The 25,054-nt window shown below is 28.4% G+C and overlaps 1 protein-coding gene across 4 annotated transcripts in view; it reads left to right on the top strand.

Annotated features, from left to right (window-relative positions):
• Nucleotides 1-25,054, top strand: part of LOC118444277 (tachykinin-like peptides receptor 99D) — a 64,454-nt gene that overhangs the window by 23,485 nt on the left and 15,915 nt on the right. Inside the window, exons 2-3 of one of the 4 annotated variants that reach the window (XM_085660837.1) lie at nt 10,398-10,519; nt 12,004-13,511. In XM_085660837.1, coding sequence (XP_085516963.1) covers nt 13,054-13,511 — 458 coding nt within the window. In that variant the 5' untranslated portion in view covers nt 10,398-10,519; nt 12,004-13,053. Of the gene's footprint in view, nt 1-10,397; nt 10,520-10,621; nt 11,458-11,915; nt 13,512-25,054 lie in introns of those variants that run through there. The other 3 variants (XM_035872410.2, XM_035872409.2, XM_035872408.2) reach the window with 3 other exon arrangements.

The raw sequence follows: 25,054 nt of genomic DNA, 5'->3' as shown, positions 1-25,054 counted from the left end.
TTTTTCTTTTTTTTTTTCCCTTTTCTTTTTCTTGATAAAAAACATACAAAGTTAATAGTATTATAATCGAGTGATACTTCAGTAATTTTAATATTGGTAATCCGATTAACGAGAAAGGAAAAGAAAGAGAGAGAGAGACAGAGAGAGAGAGAGAGAGAGAGAGAGAGAGAGAGAGAGAGAGATAGTATTTATATTTTATCTTACTAAATTTCTTTTTTCTTTTTTTTTTATAAATTAATCTGATAAGATTCCTCGACGAAGAGCAATTTTTTGGAAGAACTTATTTTCAATATTATTCTATATTTAATTTTCGAATTTTTAGAAAAAGATAGAAATAAGGAAAAAAAAAAAAAAAAGAAGAAAAGAATAAGAGGAAGAAAGAAGAAAAGAAGGAATTCTATACTGAAACTTTTTTCTACTTTTTCGATCACTTTGTCAAATCGATTCCTCTATTCCCCTTCCCCTTCCCTTAAAAAGAAAAAAGGAAGATATAAGCATCCACACTTACAAGAAAATACCATCAAGATACAGTTTCTTCTATATCTTAAAAAGAGTAAGTCTATCCATCCCCCTTCGATAAGTATCACGTTTCCACTTGTTAAACCTATACACATTTCATCCATCCAAGCTGCTGTTACTGACGAAGGGAATAAAGACCTCATGACATAACTTTGTTACGTGAAAAGATGTTCCCTGTCATTAGCAAACTTGTTCCAAACAAGTTATATTTTACAATTGTTCAATGAGTTACATTTTAAAGTTGGCTTTATTTTTCGAGAGAAGGAAAAAAGAAAAATAAAGAAATCTTTAAGTGCAATCACCTTTAAATTAATAACAAGTTGTATTCCTATAGGAAAAAAAAAAAAGAAAAAAAAAATTCATACAACAATCGAATTGTAGAAAGAAAGAAACGAACAATTAACAATCTTTGTAAGTAGAAAATATTAAAGCGTAGAAAGGTAGTCATGAGACTTTATTTTTTTTTTTCTTTTTTTTTCTTTTTTTTCCCCTTTTTTCTTTTTCTTTCTTTTTTTGTTACTTAATTGGAACGAAACGACAATGCAACCATTCTATCTCTCATTTCATTCTACGCAGCGAGACTTTTAGTGTAACGAGGTATACGTTTATATTACGAACTTGGGGGAATATAATTGGGGTGAGATAAGAAATATGTCTTATTTAAGTATTGTCCTGCATTCTTCCTATAATTTCTTTCCTTTTTCTTTCTCTCTCTCTCTCTCTCTCTCTCTCTCTCTCTCTCTCTCTCTCTCTCTCTCTCTCTTTGTCCTTCTTCTTTCAATTTTATAACAATGACGACAAAAAACGAATAAGTATAGTCCATCGAAAGACGATTAAAAATGAACGATTGAAAATGATTCGTATATTACAAGTTAGAACATTTTGAATAGAACTATGGTAATAATTCGAATCTTGGTAAACGTAACACTGACCAAGACATTGACAAGTTACTTCGTTAATATGATGAATAACGTAATTTATCATTGATCAACAGAACATATCTTGATAGATCGATTTCCATTATTCTTACGAAGATAAATTTTCCTTGAAAACGATTTGGATATTTTCCCCGTAAATTACTAATGTTAGTCTAGTCTCATCAGTTTGAGAATCACGTTCGAATGAACAAGCCCGAAAGTGTTTGCTCGAAACAAATCCCACGTAGATACCCAGTAGATAGATATATACCTACATACATATATAAATATACATAGGCACGTACATAAACAAAATATATATATATATATACATATATATATATATACATATATATATATATATAGTTCTAGAAAATGCTTTGGAAATGTATCACGATTTTAGTCAGACATTTGTGGTTATTTATGGTACACATTAAGTGTAATTATCGTTAACGTTAAGCCCCGTGTGTTGTCTTGTGCGTACATATGTATGTATGTGTGAATGTGTGCGTGTATGTGTTTTATAAATTATACTCTAGAGAATATATGAAAAAAAAAGAAAAAAAAAAAAAAAAAAAAAAAAAAAAATGAGAAAAAAAAGAACACAAAAAAGAAAATATTTTAAAGGATAATGTCTCTCTCATAAAGGTAAATGAAATTTTCGTTGAAGAAGTTTAGCTTTTAAAAAATAATAAGGATGCTTTTAAAACTTATTACTATTACTCGCTGGAGCTGAAAACGGACAGCTGACATCTTTGGCCTTTCTTCTTCTTCTTCTTTCTTTCTTTCTTTCTCTTCTTTCTTTTTTCTTTTTTTTTCTTTTCTTTTTTTTTTTTGTAAATACTCTCAGGCTTTGGTACTTCGATTGCTTCGGGAAGTATTGATGGTGTCTTGATAACACGATCAGGCCTCCTCTCTGGGAAGAGGCTAGTACCTCCTCGCGTACTCCATTACCACGAGGTTAATCTTATTAGCGCGTGTTGCATCCATCGCATCTGTCTCTTCTACTCTCTCTCTCTCTCCTATTTTCGTATTATAAGTTACGTATATATATATATATAAAACTTGACATTTATAATTGTTTTTTCATCAGATTTTTTAAGATCCAGATTTGTAAAAAATGTTGTATTTATATTGATAATCGTTCAGAATGAAAGTTAGATTTACATTTGATCGAATAAAGGTATTATTCATCTCTTTCTATATTTTTTTTTTTTTCACAAAAATTCAATACGATTAGTTCTTCGGTGTTTATATATAATTTCTGTTTTTTTCCTTATTTTCTTTCTTTGTTTTTCTTTCTTTTCTTTTTTTTTTTTTTTTTTTTTATTTCCAATAGAAAATTCACAATAATTTATTGAATAAATACGATATAAAAAGAAGAGAGATACATTGGATAGGAATGACGATTTGATGCATTATCGTGAATTCAGATTCGATTGCATTTAACACACGACGTAACATCGTCAATACAATTTTCGATATCGCCTATATCTGGTACATGACGTTTACCGTATAAAGATGATCACGTTAGATTATTCAATCAGCATGGAAAACGTTAGCAGATAGAAATATCAATCGATCGGATCTATATCTATCTATCTACCGATCGATCTTTTCCAATTTATATGTTAAACATTAGATTATGCATTTTCTCTATCGTAAACAATATCCCTGAAATCGAATCTATACAAATGGTTTATGACAAATCAAAAACGATTTGAATTCGATGTGAAAATCCCTCTGAGGGAGAAATATTAAACGAAATAAAAATATATTTATTTTATTCATTTATTTATTTTTTTTTTTTATTTATTCCTTTTTTTATATTTTTTATGTTTTATTATAATTTTATATATATATATATATATATATATATTTCATATATGTAGCTGTGCGTATAAAATTTTCTCATCCCTTCGCGCGATCGTTAAGATCTAAGAGATAAAGAGAAATCTAAAAGAGTAAAAGTACTTGAGTTCATTCTAAAGACTTATCTTTCTCGTCTCTTAGTAACTTTGACGACGATGGGTCTTGGTATTATCACAAGTAGATCAGTAGAACATAGCTTTCTGATAAATATTTCAAAGTTGTGGAAGCAAGTTATAGAACGTAGGGAAATCAACAAGGGAAGTCATTTTCGTTGGCGAGTCTCGGAGAACACGTTATCTCCCTTTCTTCCTTCCTTCCTCCCTTCCTTCCATCCTTTCTCTTTCTCTTTCTCTTTCTTTTGTACTTTCATATATATATATATATATATATATATATATATATATATATATATACATATACGTCCTCACAATTTTTCATTCTTTTTAAAATCGTATAAGTGAATTGTTCGAACGAAATGAAAGAAAGATAAGAATTATTTTTTCTTTCTTTTTCTTTCTATCTTTTTCTCTCTTCTCTTTCTTTCTTTTTTATTATTTCTTTCCTCCCCTTTATATCCCACATCAATGTACATAATCGAATTATTCTTAAGACAATTATTAAATCATATATTATTGAGAATAATTAATTAATATATTTAATAAATATTGAATTTTGATGTGAAATTTAACAAAATAAAAGATTTCTCTTAAAAGCGGGGATAAAAAAAAAACTCGTAATATTAAACAGTACGATAAATTTGAAATGAAGAATTCGTTGAAGCAACGTAAAATACGATTATTCATTCGGGAAGAAATATTTTAGTAGTTGCAAAATAGAAAAGGTACATTTAAAGGTGTATAAAATTATAAGACTGTTTGCATAAGGTAAATCTTTGTTGCGGAACAACCCTCGTTCTAGGAAATTACAGTTGCCAGATTTTCTCTCTTTTGTCCTTTCTTTCCATTTCCCTCGACCTTTCTTCTACCTTTGTTCGCCATTGTTATATTCCTTTCTGTCTTTGCTTTAGCCTCAAAAAGAAATCAAGAAAATCTCTAAAGAATATCAATACGAATATTTCATTCATCGTTTGAAAAGCGAAAATTTGATAAATTTGTAAAGTATCAACGAAAGTTCCCTATAGAGATTATCAATTTACCCTGGTAATAAATTTTTCCAAATGATAACAATGATAATCATTCAAAATTCAAAAGAGTATTATTAAAAATAATTTTAACGTTTCAATCAATCGTTGACAATTTATTGATATTACTGTTTCATCGGCTTTAAGTTTAATCAGTAATAGCAAATTAAAAGAATATAAACAATTATTTTCTTATTAATATAAATCTTATAAAAAGAGAAGAGTGAACAAAAGTAAAAGAATAAAGATAAAAAAAAAAAAGTGTAAGTCTAATCCAAATAATAATCCACATATTAATCGTTTTTTAATAATAATGATATATTTAAAAAAAAAAAAAAAAAAAAAAAAAAAAAAAGAAGAAGAAGAAGAAGTTTCATTTTAATCGGAATCGCGATAATTACATTGTTAAAAATTTGATATTGTAATTAAAATAACTTGAATTTTCTTGGGACTAACATCTGAAACGATCTCTCCAATAAACATTTCCCCTTTATCGTCGACTGTCTGTTAGTGACAACGACAAGCAACCCTGAGATATTCAAAGTACTGGTTGAGTTGGTACACACGGGAAATCGGTTTGTGAACGTTCGACATGAAATTGTCAGAAGGCTTCGCGTGTCACGTTTGCAAGAAACATCAGCGTCGATCGTTTAAACGTTTCGAAGTGAATATCAATTGTATAGTCATTCAGTTCTACGAGTAATGTAATGTATGTGTGTGTGTGTGTATATGTTTATATATATATATATACATAGGTATATATATATCCTTGACGAGATGTTACTATCACATTTCTTCCTATGATGACATATTTTATGCTTGGAAATGTTCCAAGATAATATTGTAGCACGTTCACCTAAGTTTCTCCTATAGCTCATAAAGGGATTTCTTGCGATAAACTTGTTGTGCTCTCGAAAAGATGAATATATTGTTTTATCTTTCGTTAAGGAGACACGTACACGTAACATAAAATAAATACGATCGTGTAAATCTTTAAAAAAAAAAAAAAAACAAAAAAAAAAAAGAAAAAAAAAACAAAAAAAAATCTATCTCAGCTTATGGGAAAAACATTTTCGAACGGTTGATTATCACGTATATCAAAAAATTTATGGGTATGATTTATAGATATCTCCGATACTAGAAACCTCCTTCGATAAGATAAAAATAAATCTTCATGAATCTGTCGATATATGTATGAACGAATGGGAAATATGGAGGAAAAGGGATAGAATTTTTATCGTAGCTTTAATTTACGAGAGAAAAATTGGCTGAGAGGCAACAAGTCAGAAGAAATTCAAAGATATCCGTGTTGAAAAAAGAAAGAAAGAAAGAACAGAGAAGTAGTGGGCATGTTATAAAAAGTCTTAAAAATAATGTCGATATTCTGGTTGACCGAAGAAGCGAACGATAAAGAAGATAACAGGAAAGTTAAAAGAATTGATGCTGTGCAGTGTAGTGATTAACTTGAGAAGAAAAATGTCTTTGACGTTTGCGACGAAAAATGTTCTTCGTTATTTCGATAAAGATAGGGAAAGAAAAAAAAAAGAGAGAGAGAGAGAGAAAGAGAGAGTATAAGCTCAGTCCTAAACGATTCGATATCTCAACAATAACACGAATGTGAAAGTAGTAATATATTCTCCTGCGGCTGCTATTCTGGCAGGAATAGCCTAAATCCAAGGTTCGTCCGATCTCCTCAGACCAAATAGGAAGTAACCATATTTCCGGTTGGCTGATTGCTTTGTACCGAATTGCATTCTCAGTACTTGGAAATACGATTTCCTTGGGTTCCTCTTTCTTTCTCTATCTATCTATCTATCTATTTATCTATATATCTCACTTATTCAAAAACCAGTTTTGAATACGAATTCATTACCTGAGTATTTTTATAAAATTGAATGGAATTACTTGAAAATCTTAGATAAATTAAAATATTTCATTGAATTTATCAATATATCTATTTTACGTAACTCTTCAAGTATCTGTCAATTAATATAAATTGTCAAAGCTTCAATGTGAATTATTTGACGAGACATTTTTTTTTTTTTTTTTTTTTTTTTAATTTAAATATAATTAGAAAAATATTCGAAAAGAAAAAGAGAACAAATTTCATTCAGCCAACGTGCAAGGTGATATGATTCTAGAAAACTTGTTTCAATTTATGTGAGTTGGCATACTCGAAGAGTACGAACACGTAGGACATGTCAAATAAATCTCGACTGAGAACAATGCGGTGACAAGAATGAAACATTGTTCCGGTTAGCCTTTTAGGAGAAATCCAAGCTGAAACAGAGTACGTACGTTGGGGTAATAAAATCCTATGAATAAGAGAAGGCCAAACAGTTGGAAACGATGTGGTCAAAAATTTAAAGAAGAAGTATTTATATTTTCTCAATTTATTTCTTTTACATTCCTATCAATTTTATTTTATTTTTATTATTTTTTTTCATTTATTTTTATCATCTCTCATTATGAGATAAAACTAATCTTTATATTTTATAAATAAATCGAAAAATATCAAATTTAATTATTCATATTACTATGTATCTTCTAATGAGATTAAAATGAATACTAAATAATATATATATATATATATATATATATATATATATATATATATATAAAAGATTCTTAATTTTCTCGATTATTATTCAGGAAAGATAGGAAAGATGAAGATGAAAGTTTTAAACAGTAAAAAAAGAGCACGTATGTGTATATGTAAATGTATGTAAGCGTATATGTGTGTGTATTGAAGGTAGTTTAAACGTTCAACCGGAGTAAAAAGTTTATCTAAGTCTCATGACGCTAAGTCCTTTTGACGCAGTTTTGCCTCAAGGCTACCTCTACTCGTACCTTCACTCGAAAATCGACCAAATGAACGCCCTTTCATCCATCCAAAATATCTAATAACATTTTAACATAATCCAATGTCATATAATCTCGTATAAAAACATTCCCCAATATTATTTTCTCTAAATTCTAAAATCTTACATATCTCTCGCTATTATTTCTATGAAATAATTATAAATATAATATTTGAAATAATTATAAACCTTTTCGTATTAACATTTATCAATCGAAATGTAAGCAGAATCAGCGTCAAAAGTATCTAGTCTCTTGTAGTCTTCTACACTACAAAAAAAAAAAAAGCAAAAAAAAAAAAAATAAATAAATAAATAAATAAATAAAATTAGCCTAAAAACTCTCGAGAAAGAGTAAAAATTGATTCTTTGAAATTGGCTAAGAATATTTATTCTTTTTTCTTTTTCTTTTTTTAGACTATAAATATACCGTTTAATAAATTGTTCATTGACACTAAAAAAAGAAAAAAGAAAAAAGAAAAAAGAAAAAAAAGAAAAAAAAGAAAAAAAAAAGAAAAAAAAAAGAAAGGAGAAAAGAAAAGAAAAAAAAAACAGATTGATACGAAACATATAGATTAGAATGATAGGTCAAAGGTTAAAATTGAGCTATTATAGAATGAGCAAGGGGAATACATCGAAAATAGTCGGACTGATATCAGCAGGGCTGACGTGAGAAGTTGAAGGAAAGAGAAACGGGTGATATAGAGACAGGGTCACCGCACCACTCTGCCGCACGATTCCCACAATCCTCTCCTCTTTCTCTCTCTGTCTCTCTCTCTGTTTGTCTCTCTCTCTCTGTCTCTCTCTCTCTCTCTCTCTTTCTCTTTCTCTTTCCACCGCCCTCATCGATCACCGGCTATTTTCAGATGGCAGAAACACATTCAACCATTAATTGCTTTATTTTCAACGGCCATCGTCCCACCGCAACGCTACGTTAAGTTACGTTACGTTACATTATGTTACATTACGTTTTACGTGCCCTTGACGACACGCTTAACTATAATGATTACCATGTTTAATAACATTACGTTATTACTTACAACATCTTCAATAGTTCACGTAACATATTTCATTTATTATTGTTAAACAAGAGAGAAATTTTTTTCTTCTCATTGATCAATCATTTTTATTATTTAATTCAAGAATAAATTTGATAAACTTGATGATTCTAACTATTATATATCATTATAAGGTTAAAATATCTATAGAAACTCGTTGAGAAACGAATAATTGATTATTTAAATTTTTTTTTTTTTTTTTTTTTTTTTTTGTTAATTTAATTTAAAATTCTTTTCATTTGATTTTAATAATTCATTCGTTCGTTCGTTCATTCCTTCGTGCAAAAATTTCGTACCTTTTCAAAAATTTCCTTCCGTTCGATCGTTTGGGAAATAGATAAAGGAGATAAGCCTTAAATAGAAATTGAGAAATAATAATAAAAAAAAAAAAAAAAAAAAAAAGAAAGGAACAAAAATCAGGGAAAAAAAACGTAGAAATAAAGAAAAATCTTTTCAAAGATTTTCACGGAAAAATTGAAAGAGAAAGTAAAAAAGTAAGAAAAGAAAATAAAGCTTAAAAAATTAAATCAACAACGAATTTTATACTAATGTCTATCGATAAATGTCAATCGAATTAAAACGAACCAATTTTCTTTTCAATTAATTCAACGATTCCAAGATCAATATCAATTAAAAAGGAAGGATTCAGTGTTTACATTCGTTTTTCCTTCATTGATACTCAAAGCTTTATACAATGGATCTCGAATAAATATTTTATTTTGATTATTTAGAGACGACGAAAAGATCTTGAGAGATACTTCACTACCCCTTTTCACTATGTTTCTCGCATTAAAACACATGTACGTGTAGGAAGTAAGAGAAGATCAATTGTTCGAGTAGATACTTATTGTTAGATATATATATATATATATATATATATATATATATATATATATTACGTTTCGAGACGATACCTAACTCGAAAGTGTACTTAAGTGTCTGCACGTAAAGAAGAGTTTTATGAGATCCGACATTCCCCCTCCCTCCCTCCGTCCTTTAACTTAACTTTCAACATCGTTTTCTTACGATGTTGAAAGTTAACGATTACGATTAATAGCTTTTTATAACGTATCCTCATGTTTTTATAAATTCAATAAAATCGATTCTATTTCACTCATATCACATATATCGTAGCAATGAGTGTGATCATTTAGGAAAAAAGAAAAAAGTTGGAAAAAACAAATAGAGAAAGACATAGATAAAGGCATGTCAAAAATGACAGGACCAATCGGTGAGTTATCTCGTATTGAAACGATCGAGTATCATGGTCCAGTTTTATAATTGAATTCCTCACGAGACACACTGGAACGTAATCGTTGAATTTATACGCATATCGATTCTATATTTTAATTTTTAGATTTTATTCATTTAATGCGACGAAATTAATCGCGAAAGTATAGACAATAATAAGGAGTGTAAAAGAAAATAGAAAAGAAAAATGATAGAGAAAAAGAAAAATCACAAAAAAAAAGAAAAAAAAAGAAAAAAAAAAAAAAAAGAAAGATCTTAATAGATCTATTTAATTTATTTAATGGAATGAAATTAATCGTGAAAAATAGCCAATAATACAATGGAACTTTCAAAGATCCTTATAGCGAGTTATTTAACTTTTCTCTTAGATGAATTGAAATTAATCGTGAAAGTGACAACGTAGAAACTATTTAATTATTCTTTGGTAAATACGATAATTCTAAGCAAACAGATAATAATGATTCACACGGGAAACTAACTAAGTCCTATCTCCGGCTAAACGATATTTATTTTTCTTCTTTAAATGAAACTAATGAAATTGATTGTTAAAGGGAAAAAAAAACACAAAAAAAAAAACAAAAAAAAAAACAAAGGAATCCCTCAGTCTATCAATACTATTGAACTTCTTTCATGAGAAACAATGAAATGAATTGTATAGGAATAATCAAACTTAGGAAAAAAAAAAAAAAAAAAAAAAAGAAAAAAAATGAAAGAAAGAAAAGTGTGATGGACTGATGCTATTAACGGTACTACTAATAGATCTTCATAATTTATGTTTTAGGTCAAACAGTAGAAGCTCTTCGGAAAATTGCGAACGTGACAAAATGCTTTGAAGGACTTCACGGAAGAAAAAGGAACGTTTTCGCCATTGAAGTTCTTAATATTGTCGTCGAAGAGGAAAAAGTTCTCTCTCTCTCTCTCTCTCTCTCTCTCTTTTTCTTTCTTTCTCTCCTTCTCTCTTTCTCTTTCTCTCTCTCTCTCTCTCTCTCTCTCTCTCTCTCTCTCTCTCTCTCTCTCTCTCTCTCTCTCTCTATCTTTTTCTCTCACACTATTTTATTCTCTCTTCTTTTCTTTTTTTTTTTTCTAAGATTTATCCTTCAAGAACTAAAGTTCATCTTCGAATTCCTATCAAGCAGATCGTCTGACATAATATCCGTCCGTATTCTTCTGCCATTAATCGTCAGCTGAATGTGTCCGATTTACGAATCCTACTAGCTTTCCTTCTTAAAGTAATCTATCAGTGAAACCTTCCTAGAAGAAAACTTTACTTCTTCTCTTTCACGTGAATTTCTAAGGACACGTGAGACATTACTGTTTTTCTCCCTGAAACGAAACTTTTTCACAAGAGAGACAAGTGTATCTTATTGAGAGAAAGAAAAAAGAGAGAGAGAGAGAGAGAGAGAGAGGAAAAAAAAAGAGAGAAGAAGAAACGAACGAATACGAAGATAAGTTCTGAAAAAAAAAAGAAAGAGAGATAGAGAAAGATTTAAAAGTATCGAGAAAGAAGAAGACTTTCGAAATTCATTTAATTGATCTCTATTCGATGAACGAAAAACAAATTTGAAAAGATCCGTCAATAACGAAATAATAGAAACAACATTTTTTGAATTGACGACGAAGACGACGACAACGACGAGACATTTCTTTTTTCTTTCCAAAAAGATAATTTTTCTATTTGCATCCCTCTCTTACCAAGAAAGTATAGACTGACATTGAGTTATATAGAAATAAAAGAAAATGAAAGTTCACCGGAAGTTGATATGATATAAAAAGGAGAATCCATTAGAGCACCCTATTTGGTTTATGCTCTAAGGGCAAGAAGAAAAATTATCGTTGTTGATGTAAGCGCCAAGACCAAAGGAAGAATAAATATTCTACGGTTTCTTCGATCGATAGGTTTATAATTATCGATCATTCTCGTTGATTAAATATCATTGATCCTTTTATATATATATATATATATATATATATATATTTTATGAATATATATATATTTTTTTTATGAATATATATATATATATATATATATATATATATATTCATAAAAATCTAGGCTCCAAAGTATATTTTTCTTTTTTTATATGTATATTATCTTTTTTTTTTTTTTTGCAAATTTTTCCTTAAATAAAAATTACGTCTATATATACAAAAGTTATAATGATAGTTTATGATGTGATGAGATAAGGCAGGAAGAAAAGTTTCGTTCTCATTAAAATTGAACGATCGATCGAAGAAAAAAAATTCATAGAAAAAATTTTTAATATCCTTTTGACGATAGGGACTAAGGTAATGTAAGGAAAAAAAAAAAAAAGAAAGAAAGAAAAGAAAGAGATTAAAAAAAGAAGAAAAAAAAAAAAAGAAAAGGTGAAAGTGAATAATTCGATTAGGTCCATCTTTTCAAAAGTAACATTAATCTGTGGGAACAATACCGATGGAGCAAACTCGACGAATCGAGACGAGAACAGCTGGCTATTAAAGGGTAGTCGTGCATGAAACGGAAGTGTAGAAGAAAGGGAAAAAGGACGGCCTGTTTTGGCTTATAATCAGAGAATCGATATAGTGACTCACCAGATCGTATTTAATATCATCGACACGGAACTAATGAAACGAGATTTGCATTTTTAAAAAAAAAAAGAAAAAAAAAATTCAAGAAAGAATTCAAAAGTGCAAATGTGTCTCTTCTCTTTTTCTTCTTTGTTGAATTTGTTTAAAAAAAAAAAAAAAAAAAAAAACCAACAACAACAAGTGTAGTGCTATAAAAATAATTCAATGTATGGCTCATGGATTGTACAGCCCATCGAAAATAATTTAAGATAATAGCCATAATTCTTTTTCTTTCTCTTTTGTACATTTTTAAAGAAGTAAGAATACCATGAACGAATTTCGATCGATAAAAAAATCATAATAATTGATTATTATTTTCTTTCATTATTAATAATGTTAACCGAAGATATTCTTTACATTGATTCGTACAATTTAAAATCATGGCGTCTATCAGTGAAAACGTCGTTGGAATTGTGATTAGTAAAAATCAAAGTATAGTGTCTTGTGATATAATAATCATTACAAGAGACATCGTAAAAATCGATTGATCGTTTATTATGTAAATGATTTATAAGTGATAAAAAGTGGGAACGTTCGTTCTAAATAATATTTTTTCCGTCATTTGTTCGATGATAAAAAAGAAAAAAAAGAAAAAAAAGAAAGAAAGAAATCATGTGAACTGTTCGAATAAAGTATAGCGGGGAAAAAACTCAGATTTTTTTTCTACCAATCCAATCGAGTTCCTAAGAACGAAGCTGATCAAAGTAAATCGTTAACATCGAAGATATATAAGATAGTCGAGTGGTATACACGGTGGGAAAAAAAAAATAAAAAGGGAAGAAAGAAGGAGAAAATAAAAAGCAAGAATAAAGAATAGTGAAAAAGAAAAAGTCATGATGCAGTCCTTGGAAAATTCTTTCGATTCCATAAACAATTATCGTTGGAACACGTCGTTATTATGGTTCGACAATTACACCTTCGATAACTTGGTATATAACGATACAAACTCGACTGATCTCGAGTCGAGAAATCAATTCATACTGCCATGGTGGAGACAGATGATATGGAGCTTGCTATTTGCCGGTATGATCATTGTTGCTACCGGTGGAAATCTAATAGTGATATGGATTGTCCTTGCGCACAAGAGGATGCGTACAGTAACCAATTACTTCTTGGTCAATCTCAGTATAGCAGATGCCATGGTGTCAACGTTGAACGTTACATTTAATTACATTTACATGCTCAACAGTCATTGGCCATTTGGTACTCTTTACTGTAAGATTTGCCAGTTCATCGCGGTACTCACTATTTGTGCGAGTGTCTTCACTTTAATGGCTATCTCGATCGATCGGTAAGTCCTTGTTATATATTTTTTATTTAACAAATAATTTTCTATATATGTGCGTTTAGATATGCGTATATGCATCCAAGTATATTTAAATTCGCTGACTATGACAAATTCGTGGAGTATGACAAATTGTTACTGAGTTAGCAGGAAAATTTCAATGGTATAATATAAATCTCTCGGTGCGTTACGCCCTGTCAAGTTTGATAATTAATATCTTTTTTTCTTTTCTTTTCTTTTTCTTTTTTATTTTTTTTATTTTTTTTATTTTTTTTTTTTTTTTCGTAACATCTTGTATCCTTCATTTCTTGGCCAAGTTCTGCACTATTTTCGTTACGTATATGCAACAACCTTGTGCTTTTTTAACCTAAAGTCTCTAAGATCGATGAGAAAACACATTTTCTTTCTGTATGCGTATGCGCGCGCGCGTGTGTGCGTGTGTGTGCGTGCTTGCACGTCTTCGGGAGAATTTAAGTGCTAAAATTGGACTTGTTTTGTTAGGTTGGTAGTTACGTCAAACTATATGGGTTGTATTCGTGTTAACAGAAGGGATCAATCGGATAACACGAAAGAGATAACTAGAATTGAAGGAAGGAAGAGGGTGGGATCGAGGAGAAGAGGTTAATGGGAAAAGAATGAGAAAAGAAAAAAAGGAAAGGAAATAGGAAGAAAAAGAAAAATAAACTGGAAAGATAATAATTTTAGAAATAGATATAGATAAAAATAAACATGCAAAATTAACTAGAAAGAGATAGAAATAGATAGGTAGATAGATAAATAGATAGATAGATAGAGAGAGAGAGAGAAAGAGAGAGAGAGAGAGAGAGAGAGAGAGAGAGAAAGAGAGTAAAAGAGAAATGATGAAACATATCGAAACTGGAAATTATCCGAATGAAATTATTATCAGCGTGGGTGTTATCGAAGTATCAGGAAACATCTGGTAGAGCTTTTACGATCCCAATGGGTGGTCCTTTGCCTGGAAGAAACAGACTGAGAAATCGAGCTTCCTAGCTCTATTTATCCGTATTATACCAATGGCTCTCGTATTTGCTCCATTTTAGGAGGGATATACTCGAAAGGTTCTTCTGCTTCTACTTCTTCTTCTTCTTCTTCTTCTTCTTCTTCTTCTTCTTCTTCATTTTTTTTCTTCTTCTTATTCTTATACTACTTCTACTTCCACTTCTTACAAGCCGAGAACGGTATTAGACGTTCTATCGATTTCTCCATCTCCCTTAGGAAAAATATCTTAGATATATTTCTAAGATAGGTAAAAATACAAATTTGGATCACGACTTCCTAATAAAGATTCTTCTTCACAACTTCTCACCAAATTAAACTAATACTTGTGTTATATATATATATATATATATATATATATATATATATATATATATATATATTAGAGGGACCGGAAAGTAATGTCGTTTCTGCGCATATCAATATTTGATTGTGATTAAAAATAAAAACTTGTTAAAAATTTTTATTCGTTTGAATTTAATTTAAGAAAGCGACATTACATTTCGGTCCATCTAATATATGTATGTATGTAAGTATATATAATATAAATATATATATATATATATATATTTATATATATATATATACGTACATACATACGTTCAAGTTATAGAATATAAATTGGATATTAATTATCATATTTTAATGATTAATTAACTAAACATTTTCATAATTTCGATAAATGATATTTCAAAAGTTAATATTCAAAATTATTCCCCATTATTCTCATTCACTTTGATAATATAGTTTCAAAAATAAAGAGTTAGATCGTAGAAAAGTAGAAAAAGCTATTGCAACGTCTACTTTATAATGGCTTTTTTTTTCTTTTTTTTTTTTTTATTTCGTATATAAGAAAGAAACGGACAATGTCTCGTGGGAGATTTAAAAAGAAAGGAATAAAAGAAACGAATAAAAGAAACGAAAAGACGACGAAAACTAAACTTTAAACGTTTCTCGACTCATTCTTACATTAGACGAAAAGCTTAAAATAAAAAGTCACTTCAATTTTTCTCTCGGTTAAAAAGAAAATTGCCTTGGCTAACAACGCATAAGCCAAAGATACTCAAAATTATTCTTCGAGGTGGCATGCATAATTCAAGGATCCTTTTTCTCGACTAAATATTGAACCTTTAATTCGATGAAATAATAATTCTACCCTCGAACTGAGTGAGACAGAGAGAGAGAGAGAGAGAGAGAGAAAAGGAAGGAAGGAAGGAAGGAAGGAAGGAAGGAAGGAAGGAAGGAAGGAAGGAAGGAAAAGGACTATCAGCGAGAAGGAATTATTATCTTCCTATCTTATATACGTGGAAAGAATCCGATAGAAGCGATCAATGTGAAATTTAGCTGAGTATGAGAAAAGAATTTTCTTCGTTTCCATTTGATCTCTTCTCCCAACTTGTTCTCTTAACTAGCATTTTCTTCTTTATTCTTTTTCCTTTTTTCCTTTTTTTTATTCTATTCATTCTTTGTTCTCTCTCCCTCTCTCTCTCTCTCTCTCTCTCTCTCTCTCTCTCTTTCTCTCTCTCTCTCTCTCTCTCTCTCTCTCTCTCCTTGTCTATAATAAAAGCATCAACGACAAAAAAAAAAATATATATATATATTTCATTTGTTATATTCGTTCGAACTGTTGGATCATGAAATTTTCTTTTTTTAATGGAAATCTCTTAATTTCGAGGATGAAAATTGTAATAAAAAGAAAAAAAAAAAGAAAAAAAAAAAAAAAGAAAAGATAAGAACAAACGAAAAGACTTTTTCCATCAAAAATGCATTTTCGTCCGTATCAGTTAATCGATTATATTATCAAAGACGTAAAAAAATTCGAAGAATAATTTTTTCCCAACATTTTATCTGATTCTAGAGAAACTGAATCGACTCAGGTAACGATCGAGCTCATTAATTTACAATAAAGTTTTACGTTATAGGCGAACATCGTAATAGATTATTCGACGTAACCTTTAATTATTTCAGCACGTAAATCGCTCGAACAAGTTTGAATTTTCTTTCTTAAGTTTCTTACAAAAGTGAAACGTTGATTTTAAAGAAAATTTCAAATTCGTTAAGATGAAAAAATAAAAAGAAAAAAGAAAGAAAATAGGAAGAAAGCGAGAAAGAATTTTGGATGATGAATGATTTAACAATGTTACCACACAGTTATATATATATATATATATATATATATATATATATATATATATAACTTAATGTACGAAAAATCATGTTCACGTATGCGTGAGCTTATTGTTGTTAGTAAAATGACATTTTGGAAGGATGTAACCATGAATACGAGAATGATACTTCCCTGGTATGTCACATACATACCTGCATAACATTAAATATAAGCGAGAGTAATAGAGAAATAATATACAATGAAGTAAAATTTCTAAAGATATTCAAGAAATGAAATTATTTTACGAGTAATCTGAGAGTAGTTTGAAAATTATGAAAATGAAAAAAATAACTATGATAAATAATATAAATTATCCAATTTAGGAAACAATAAATGAAAATAATTTATAATACAAATCAAAGGAATTATATTTAATAATTTCTTATTATTATCAAAAAAAAAAAAAAAAGAAGAAGAGTAACGCCCGAATAAAAGCAACGTTTTATACAGAGTCGATAATGTTGCTTGCAAGCGCCATCTATCAGTGAAGAACATCTGTTTGATCCCTCTTATTATGCAACACCGTCATACAATTTCGAAAAACGTGATTGCATACTATGAGGGATAAATAAGTTAATGATATAGATGACGCTCATAAGCAATATTATCGACGATGTATAGAAGGAAACATATCTTTAGGTGCAATAATTAATAAAAACAATTTATGATATATTTGCATTCGAAGAAAAATCTACGGAGAGTTACGATTAAAGAGAAAATATTTGATAAGATATCGATTTAATACGACTACATAAAAAAGAATCCAATCGAGAGAAGAAGGTCCTCACAATCGTAGAATAAAGTTAAGAGCTTGAAGAAGATAAACTTGCCGATCATTGTTCAGAAAGGGATGAGAGAGGAAAAAATCGAAAAAAAAAAAAAAATTTCTCGATCAAGTAAAAGCTGGAATTATACGGGATCTTCTTTTACATCCTACCATCCCAACTGAAGTATTTCGCTTCGCTAAACGAGATTACAATTTAGTATTGAATTTTTTTTTAAACGACGAAAATGTCTCATGGATCTTCTCGAACAAAAAAGAAAAAAAAAAAAAAAAAAATAAAGAAACGATTGGTTGGTAGTTTGTATTAAAAAATAAAAAAGAAAATAAAACAAAAAGAAAGAAAGAAAGAAAATAGAAAAAAAAAACTTTAAGAAAGAACCCATTTCAATATTTTCTAAAGAACGAAAAAGCACACTGAAATTTACATTGCATTTAATAGTATTTTCAACTGCCTTAAAAAACTTTTCTTACTTTTCTACAGACTTTCCTTGTCCTCAATAATCAAATAGACTACCTGTTGAAATATAAACGTGAAAACACTTAAGATTTGTATTAAATTATATTTTTTTTCCTTTTTTTTTTTTTTTTTTTTTACATTTTTACATACATTTTGTATTACAAATTTCTTTCAAAGAAAACTTTAACTCGGATAAAAATTAAAAACCAAGTTTCTATTGAAAAATATATACGCATTATTTATACAATATATAAATGTAATATTAAAACTGTCGATAAAATAAATTTTTCATCAATGCAATAACGAATAAAAAAAAAAAAAAAATCAACGAATATTTCATCGAAAATGAAAAGCAATAATTATAAGTTAAAAATGAAATTTTCATTTAGAAAGACCCCAAAGATATAATACTATATATATTATGTGTATATATATATATATATATATATATATATATATATATATATAAAAGAAAAGATCAAATAGAGTATTGATAAAGGTAATACAAATATATGGGTGCAACGCAAATTTTAATCAAAATGCCTATGGCATAGTCTATTTCGCCGTAGGAGAAAACGATTAAAATTCCATTGCTGACGTCGATAAAAGTACTAGCAGGAATCGATTTGGAAAACGCGACGAATTCGAGAACGCATAGCATCGTACAATCGAACAAGGTGAATAACGATTTCAGCTACGGGAAATGTCTGTTAACAATGGGAACCGCGAATAAACCCGAACGATGTGTCATTTCTCATTTTGAATAGTATCTATCCTTCGTTTTTCAAAAATGAAACTCATATTTTTCTTTAATCGATCGATGAATATCAACGAAAAAAAATATTCACGACTGTATGTTCCATATGTACGTCCTGTATATTCTTCCTTCTCTAAAAAAAAAAAAAAAAAAAAAAAAAAGAATAGAAAGAAATTTTGGAAGAAACAAAAAAATATATATGTGTGTGTGTGTGTGTGTGTGTGGAAATATGGAAAAATATGTAATGCATCTTCGATTTTTTTTTTTTTTACCACAAAAATTCGAATATTTCAAAGTGACCCCGTTGCGTCTATTCATATGACATTTGTATTTCAAATGCAACTTGTACAATATTTTATACATACATATATACATATATATATATATATATATATCTAAGCTAAAGAACATTTTCTAATGGATACAAATTCATTTATACATTCGTTCTAAGATTGCATCGTTGATTAAGAATATAGTAAATATAACTTGATGATAATTCATAAGATTTTATTAAGATGTCTATAATTTGTATAGACGTGAACTTGTAAGATGAAATACGTTTTCACGATATGCATATATATTATTATTATTATCGATTCTTTCTCTTTTATATAATACAAGTTGACATGTAATTTTCAAGGTGTTATAAACAACTTAAATTATCTCAAAGTAGGTCAACATTGAAAAATAAATGAACGATGGTATCTTTCGACTATGCCAGCCAGTTAATTACATTTTTTTCAAAGTTTCTACGGGAAAAGAAAAAAAAAGCTATTCTTCAAGTTTATTCATTGGAGAAAAGAAGAAATAAGGGGAAAAAGACAATAGAAAAAAAACAAGTTAAAAATGATAAAATTGGTAACTTCGACGATACGTTTCAAAATCTTTATCTACGGATGAATTCTCTTCCCTTAAGTCTTTTTGTACGTCACAAATCTTACTGAAGGCACGTATGGGCAATGCTTTTAGTCCAGAGATTCATATATCAATCTACATTTTCCGAGATTTAAAGAGAGAGAGAGAGAGAGAGAGAGAGAGAGAGAGACTAATGCTACATATAACTTTCAAGTTTAACCATTGATTAATTATATCTTAAATCTATCTAAAATTATTTTATTTCAATATTATTCTAAATTAATATTATCTTGTACGGAGGGTTAACATTCAAGATAAATAGTTGATTAATCATATCTCAGATATATATATATATATATATATTTATGTATATCTAAAATTATTTCATTTAATTATTATGCAGATTTAATATTATCTTAAAATTAGTGACTATAATTTTCAAGATAAATCATTGATTAATTCATGATAAGCTTTGCTCGAGAGAACAACATAAAATCATTTGAATATTATTATTTAATGAATAAGCAAAAAAAAAAAAAGAACAAAAAAATAAAACAGAAAAAAAGAAAGAAAGAAACAGTAGTTACATCTCAAATCAGTTGAGTGAGTACTTAGAATATTTAGATAATGTCAAATTCGCCGAGCTCGAGTAACAGGAATGAAGATGGAGGTGTACGATCAGAAACGTTTTAGACACCTTGCATAGTTGAGGGAAGCTTCCCTTTAACCATCCTTCCCCACCTTACTATGAATTCTCTAAGGTCTATTCAATCTACCTTTGAATTGTATCTAAAGCGTAACATTCCATAAAATTTATCAAAACGTGAAAATAATGTCAAAGAAAATTCGTTGAATTTAATAAATATCGAAAGATTATAACACAATAGTAACAGACACATCTGTGAAGATCTAAGATTATATTTTTCTAATAAATGTTATAAGAAAAAGTTTCAAGTTAGAAACTTCTGATAGAATCAACCAAACAACCGAACAACAGCAGGTTTGAGTTTTCCCAAGTGACTCACATTTCTTTCAAAAAGAAAACTACTCTGCAAAAATTTTATCGGAAATCACCAACTTCCGATATATATATATATATATATATATATATATATATATATATATATATATATACATATACACATATAAAATGTATTAAGAAGATAGAAATACGCTTGAAATAGTCAAAAATCATTTGTAAGGATCAAGTCGGATAACTTTAGCAAAAAAGAAACTTTATTTTAAGTTAAAACGATCAATAACAAGTTATATTTGATGGTAATCTATAATATGATAATTTGCATGTTTCATGAGATTACAGATAATTAAGATATGTAATGTGTAAGTTAATAATTAATGTCAGAAAATATAATTGTTTAAAGAGAAAACTATTACATTAATATATCCATAAAGTTTCTAAATCATGTAATGCACTTTCTCTCTCTCTCTCTCTCTCTCTCTCTTTCTCTTGCACATACACACATACACGCGCACGCATATATACATACATACACATATCAAAGAACCAAGGGACATACTCGAACAAGTCAGAGTAAATTCATTCAATTTCCCAACAGTCTAATCTAACCATCTAATCGTAGATTTAGGTAACACGAGTTACGCTTTGGGAGCATTGCCGCATACTTGAGACGTCTTACACGGATCATTTGAAATTCTACGATATGTGTCACGCTACATCTCGAAGGGATGAATAATTCAACGATCATTTTATCAACCCCATTAAAATTCATCTAAAATACAATGATTATTGTTATCATTTAAATAAAAAAGAAAAAGTATAAAATCATAATAAGATATATATATATATATATATATATATTTCGACAAATATAAAACTGTTTTCCGAGGAAATGAATCATTAATAATGTAATAAATGTTACCAAAAATTTTAATAAAGCTTATACCGGCACTTATGCGAACTTAAATAAGTATGTCAAGGATGTAACAATTTCAGGTCAAGATGTCATCGATACGAGGTGACAACTAATATTCTGGTGCTCTCGAAACTTTTGAGAGATACTATGACGGAAGAGAGAAGAGATACGAAGTATGATACGTAGATACATATACAAATATATATATATATATACATGGGTGTATGAGAAATACTATAGAAAAGAGCAACGACAGAGAGAGAGAGAGAGAGAGAGAGAGAGAGAGAGAGAGAGAGAGAGAGAAAAAGAGAGAGAGAGAGAGAGAAAGGAAAATGGAGGATAGAACAGTGAAAGAGTGAAGCAAAGAAAATTGACTTTATTTATAGAAAAAGATCGATAACAGAAGAATGTCTTTCTAAGAAGAAACTTATCCTATAAATGTTATACCAATTTCAAGTATCCATCATGTTTCTTTTAATGGATAGTGTATCTTAAGTATTATTCACTTTCTATGAATGTCGGAAGAAAATGTTAGATAAAAACACTTGATCGAAACTCTTTCATACTTTTATGTCGACCATAAGAAACATTATGTGTCTAGATATATTTAAGTTACATTTTATTTTACAAGAGAGAAAGATATAGATAGAGAGAGAGAGAGAGAGAGAGACAAAGACAGATAGAGAAAAATAGATAGAGCAAAAAAGAGAGAGATAGAGAGAGAGAAACATCCACTTGAACTTATACTTTTCAACATTTATTATCGACACTATCATTTTTATAGAGAGTTTCAAAGGAAACATTCATATTATTGTATACATGTACTTACAAAAAAGATTTTCACATTTACGTTGATAAATGTCACTTCTGTGTAATACTCCAACCGTAAAACGTACCTTAAACGTTAAAAGAAAGGAAGAAAGGAAGAAAAGGAAAATGAATAAATTCATAATTGAAAATAGGTCACCTGTTACCTGTAAGTGGCTATGCGAGAAAGAAGAAAAAGAAAAAAATAAAAGAAAAAAGAAAAAAGAAAAAAGAAAAAGAAAGGGAAAAAGAAAAACAATGACAACAAGAAAAAAAAAATATATACATATATATATATTTTCGTTAATGAAAACGTCCTCGAATGTGATCGTAAAAGTATCAACAAGCAACTCCAATTGTTTCACTAATATTAAACTAAAAACACGATGAACGTTTCGTTGTTGTCTTCATGAATTGAATGGAGAAAAAGGAACAGAGAAAGAAACAGACAGACAGAGAGAAAGAGAGAGAAAGAGAGAGAGAGAGAAATCGTTAACCCCGTACAATTTAATCGAATTTTTCGAGCGTAGAAACGTCGTTCTCACTGTTATACGACAGAAACAGGAAAAAGGAAGAATAAATTTACGACGATAATCGAGTCCAATCTATGCAACGTTACGAATACATAACGTAAATGTTATATCGAAGATATTTTAATAACATATATAAAATTTCTATTTTTCATTTGTTCATTGCAAATCAAACAATCAAAAGAAAATTCCCATGATATTAATGAAAATAATAATTTTCAAATTTTTTTCCCTCGATAAATTATCGAAATAAATTCACTTTGGAAAAGTTAACTTTCGACAATTCTGTTCAGGACATTTCATAAATGTCGAAGCATTTTTCTTTTATTACTTTATATTACACAGAGAATTTTTTATGGTTTAACCTCTTTTTTTTTTTTTTAAATTCTTTTTTCTTTTTTTAAATTCTTTTTTCTTTTCTCTCTCTCTCTCTCTCTCTCTCTCTCTTTTTTTTACGAACGTACTAACAATTTTAATGGAAATAAATTTTATTTATTTTATATCGAAAACGTTTCTTCTTCGAACCTTCGAGTTTTTTTTTTTTTCTTCATTAATTAATAATTTAACAATTGTATACATATAATTTATATAATTTTTATATACAATTATTCCGTTAATTGTAATACTTTTATATAAAGCAACTATTTATTCCTGTAGATATGCAACATACGTTTTTATCAAACGTATTAAACGATTTTGTTTACTTACCCCGGCGGTGGAAAATCAAAATTTTCATTGAACCAAATTGTATAATCTCAAAGCACGTATCGATTGATATCATAGATATCTGAATATTACAAGTACATACGTAGGATTTAGAATTGCTGATTGCATTAATTACCATTGAATATTACATACACTGATTAAAGTGTATAGCATCAAACTGTATTTGAAAATCAATCGAATCATGGAAGCTTATAGTAGTCTGGCTTAATCATACGTTAGTCGTCGTGGGATTTAGAAGAGGATTTGCATTTTGTCATGGAACAATAATCACTTGATACATATCGAATTTCTTTCAATTCGAATATTTATTGCAGTTTAATGTTGTAATTCTGATAATTCATGTCCCTATTTTATTTTATTTTTTTTTAAACAACTAATTTACATTTAAACGACATAATCACTTGATCCATCTCGATTTTGAAATCGAACATTTATTTTGATATTTTAATTAATTAATTAATTAATTAATGTATTAATTTATTTATTTATTTATTTATCTTTTATTTTTAATTCTACATTTTGAAATAAAAATACTTTTATACTTACTAAACAACGAACAAATCATAAGTTTATCTTATCTTAAATTTGATAATAGGAAAATGTTTCTCGATTAATTATCCTTTTCTCTTGAACGCAGTATCGAAAGTTTACCCGCAAGATAGATCAAACTTCGCAAGCACACGTTAGACGAAACTCTCTTAAATCCTTTGGAAAACAAACGTGATGAGGTTTCGAAGTTCTAGTCGTGTAACAACATGAATCAACAGTTCGACTAACGTCGAATCTTGTTCCCTTTGATAGCCATTAATTTTATCAAGCTGAATAATATAATTGTAATGTAATCTCATATGTCAAATATAGAACGTATGATTAATGAATATTCTCTCTGGTACTACAAGAGAGAGAGAGAGAGAGAGAGAGAGAGAGAAAGAGAGAGAGAATGACTAGTAAACCAAATTTGTGTCCATTAGTTCAACGCTCAAATATCGAGCATTGTCTATTAGGTTTACACAATGATGTTTGACCACAGTTTAGCTTAGTCATCCTATAAATCATTAACCGTTGCCTTTATATTTGATAATTTATTCGAGTCAATTGTAATTAACTCCCTTTTCAATTTCATAATACACTTTTGTCGTATTATATTATTATTAGAAGGTATATAATTTGATAATACATTGATTTTCGATAAGATGAAATATTAAAATGATAAGAAAAGAAAAAATAAACGAGAAAGAATATGAAATAGAAAATAAAGGATATTATTATTATTATTATTATTATTATTATTATTATTATTATTATTATTATTATTATTATTATTATTATTATTATTATTATTATTATTATTATTATATAAAATAAAAAAATAAAAAAGGAAAAGAATATTTCGTAAGATTTCCAAAAAAAAAATCCATTTTTATATAACGAAGTTTGCAGCAATAATAATGATAATAATAATAATAATGATAATAATAATAATAATGGTAATAATAATAATAATAATAATAATAATAATAATAATAATAATAATAATAATAATAATAATAATAT

The sequence above is a fragment of the Vespa mandarinia genome, chromosome 13 (assembly GCF_050613455.1).
Source record: "Vespa mandarinia isolate Hongniang chromosome 13, ASM5061345v1, whole genome shotgun sequence".
Taxonomy (NCBI): domain Eukaryota; kingdom Metazoa; phylum Arthropoda; class Insecta; order Hymenoptera; family Vespidae; genus Vespa; species Vespa mandarinia.
This window is presented reverse-complemented; position numbering and strand designations above follow the sequence as displayed.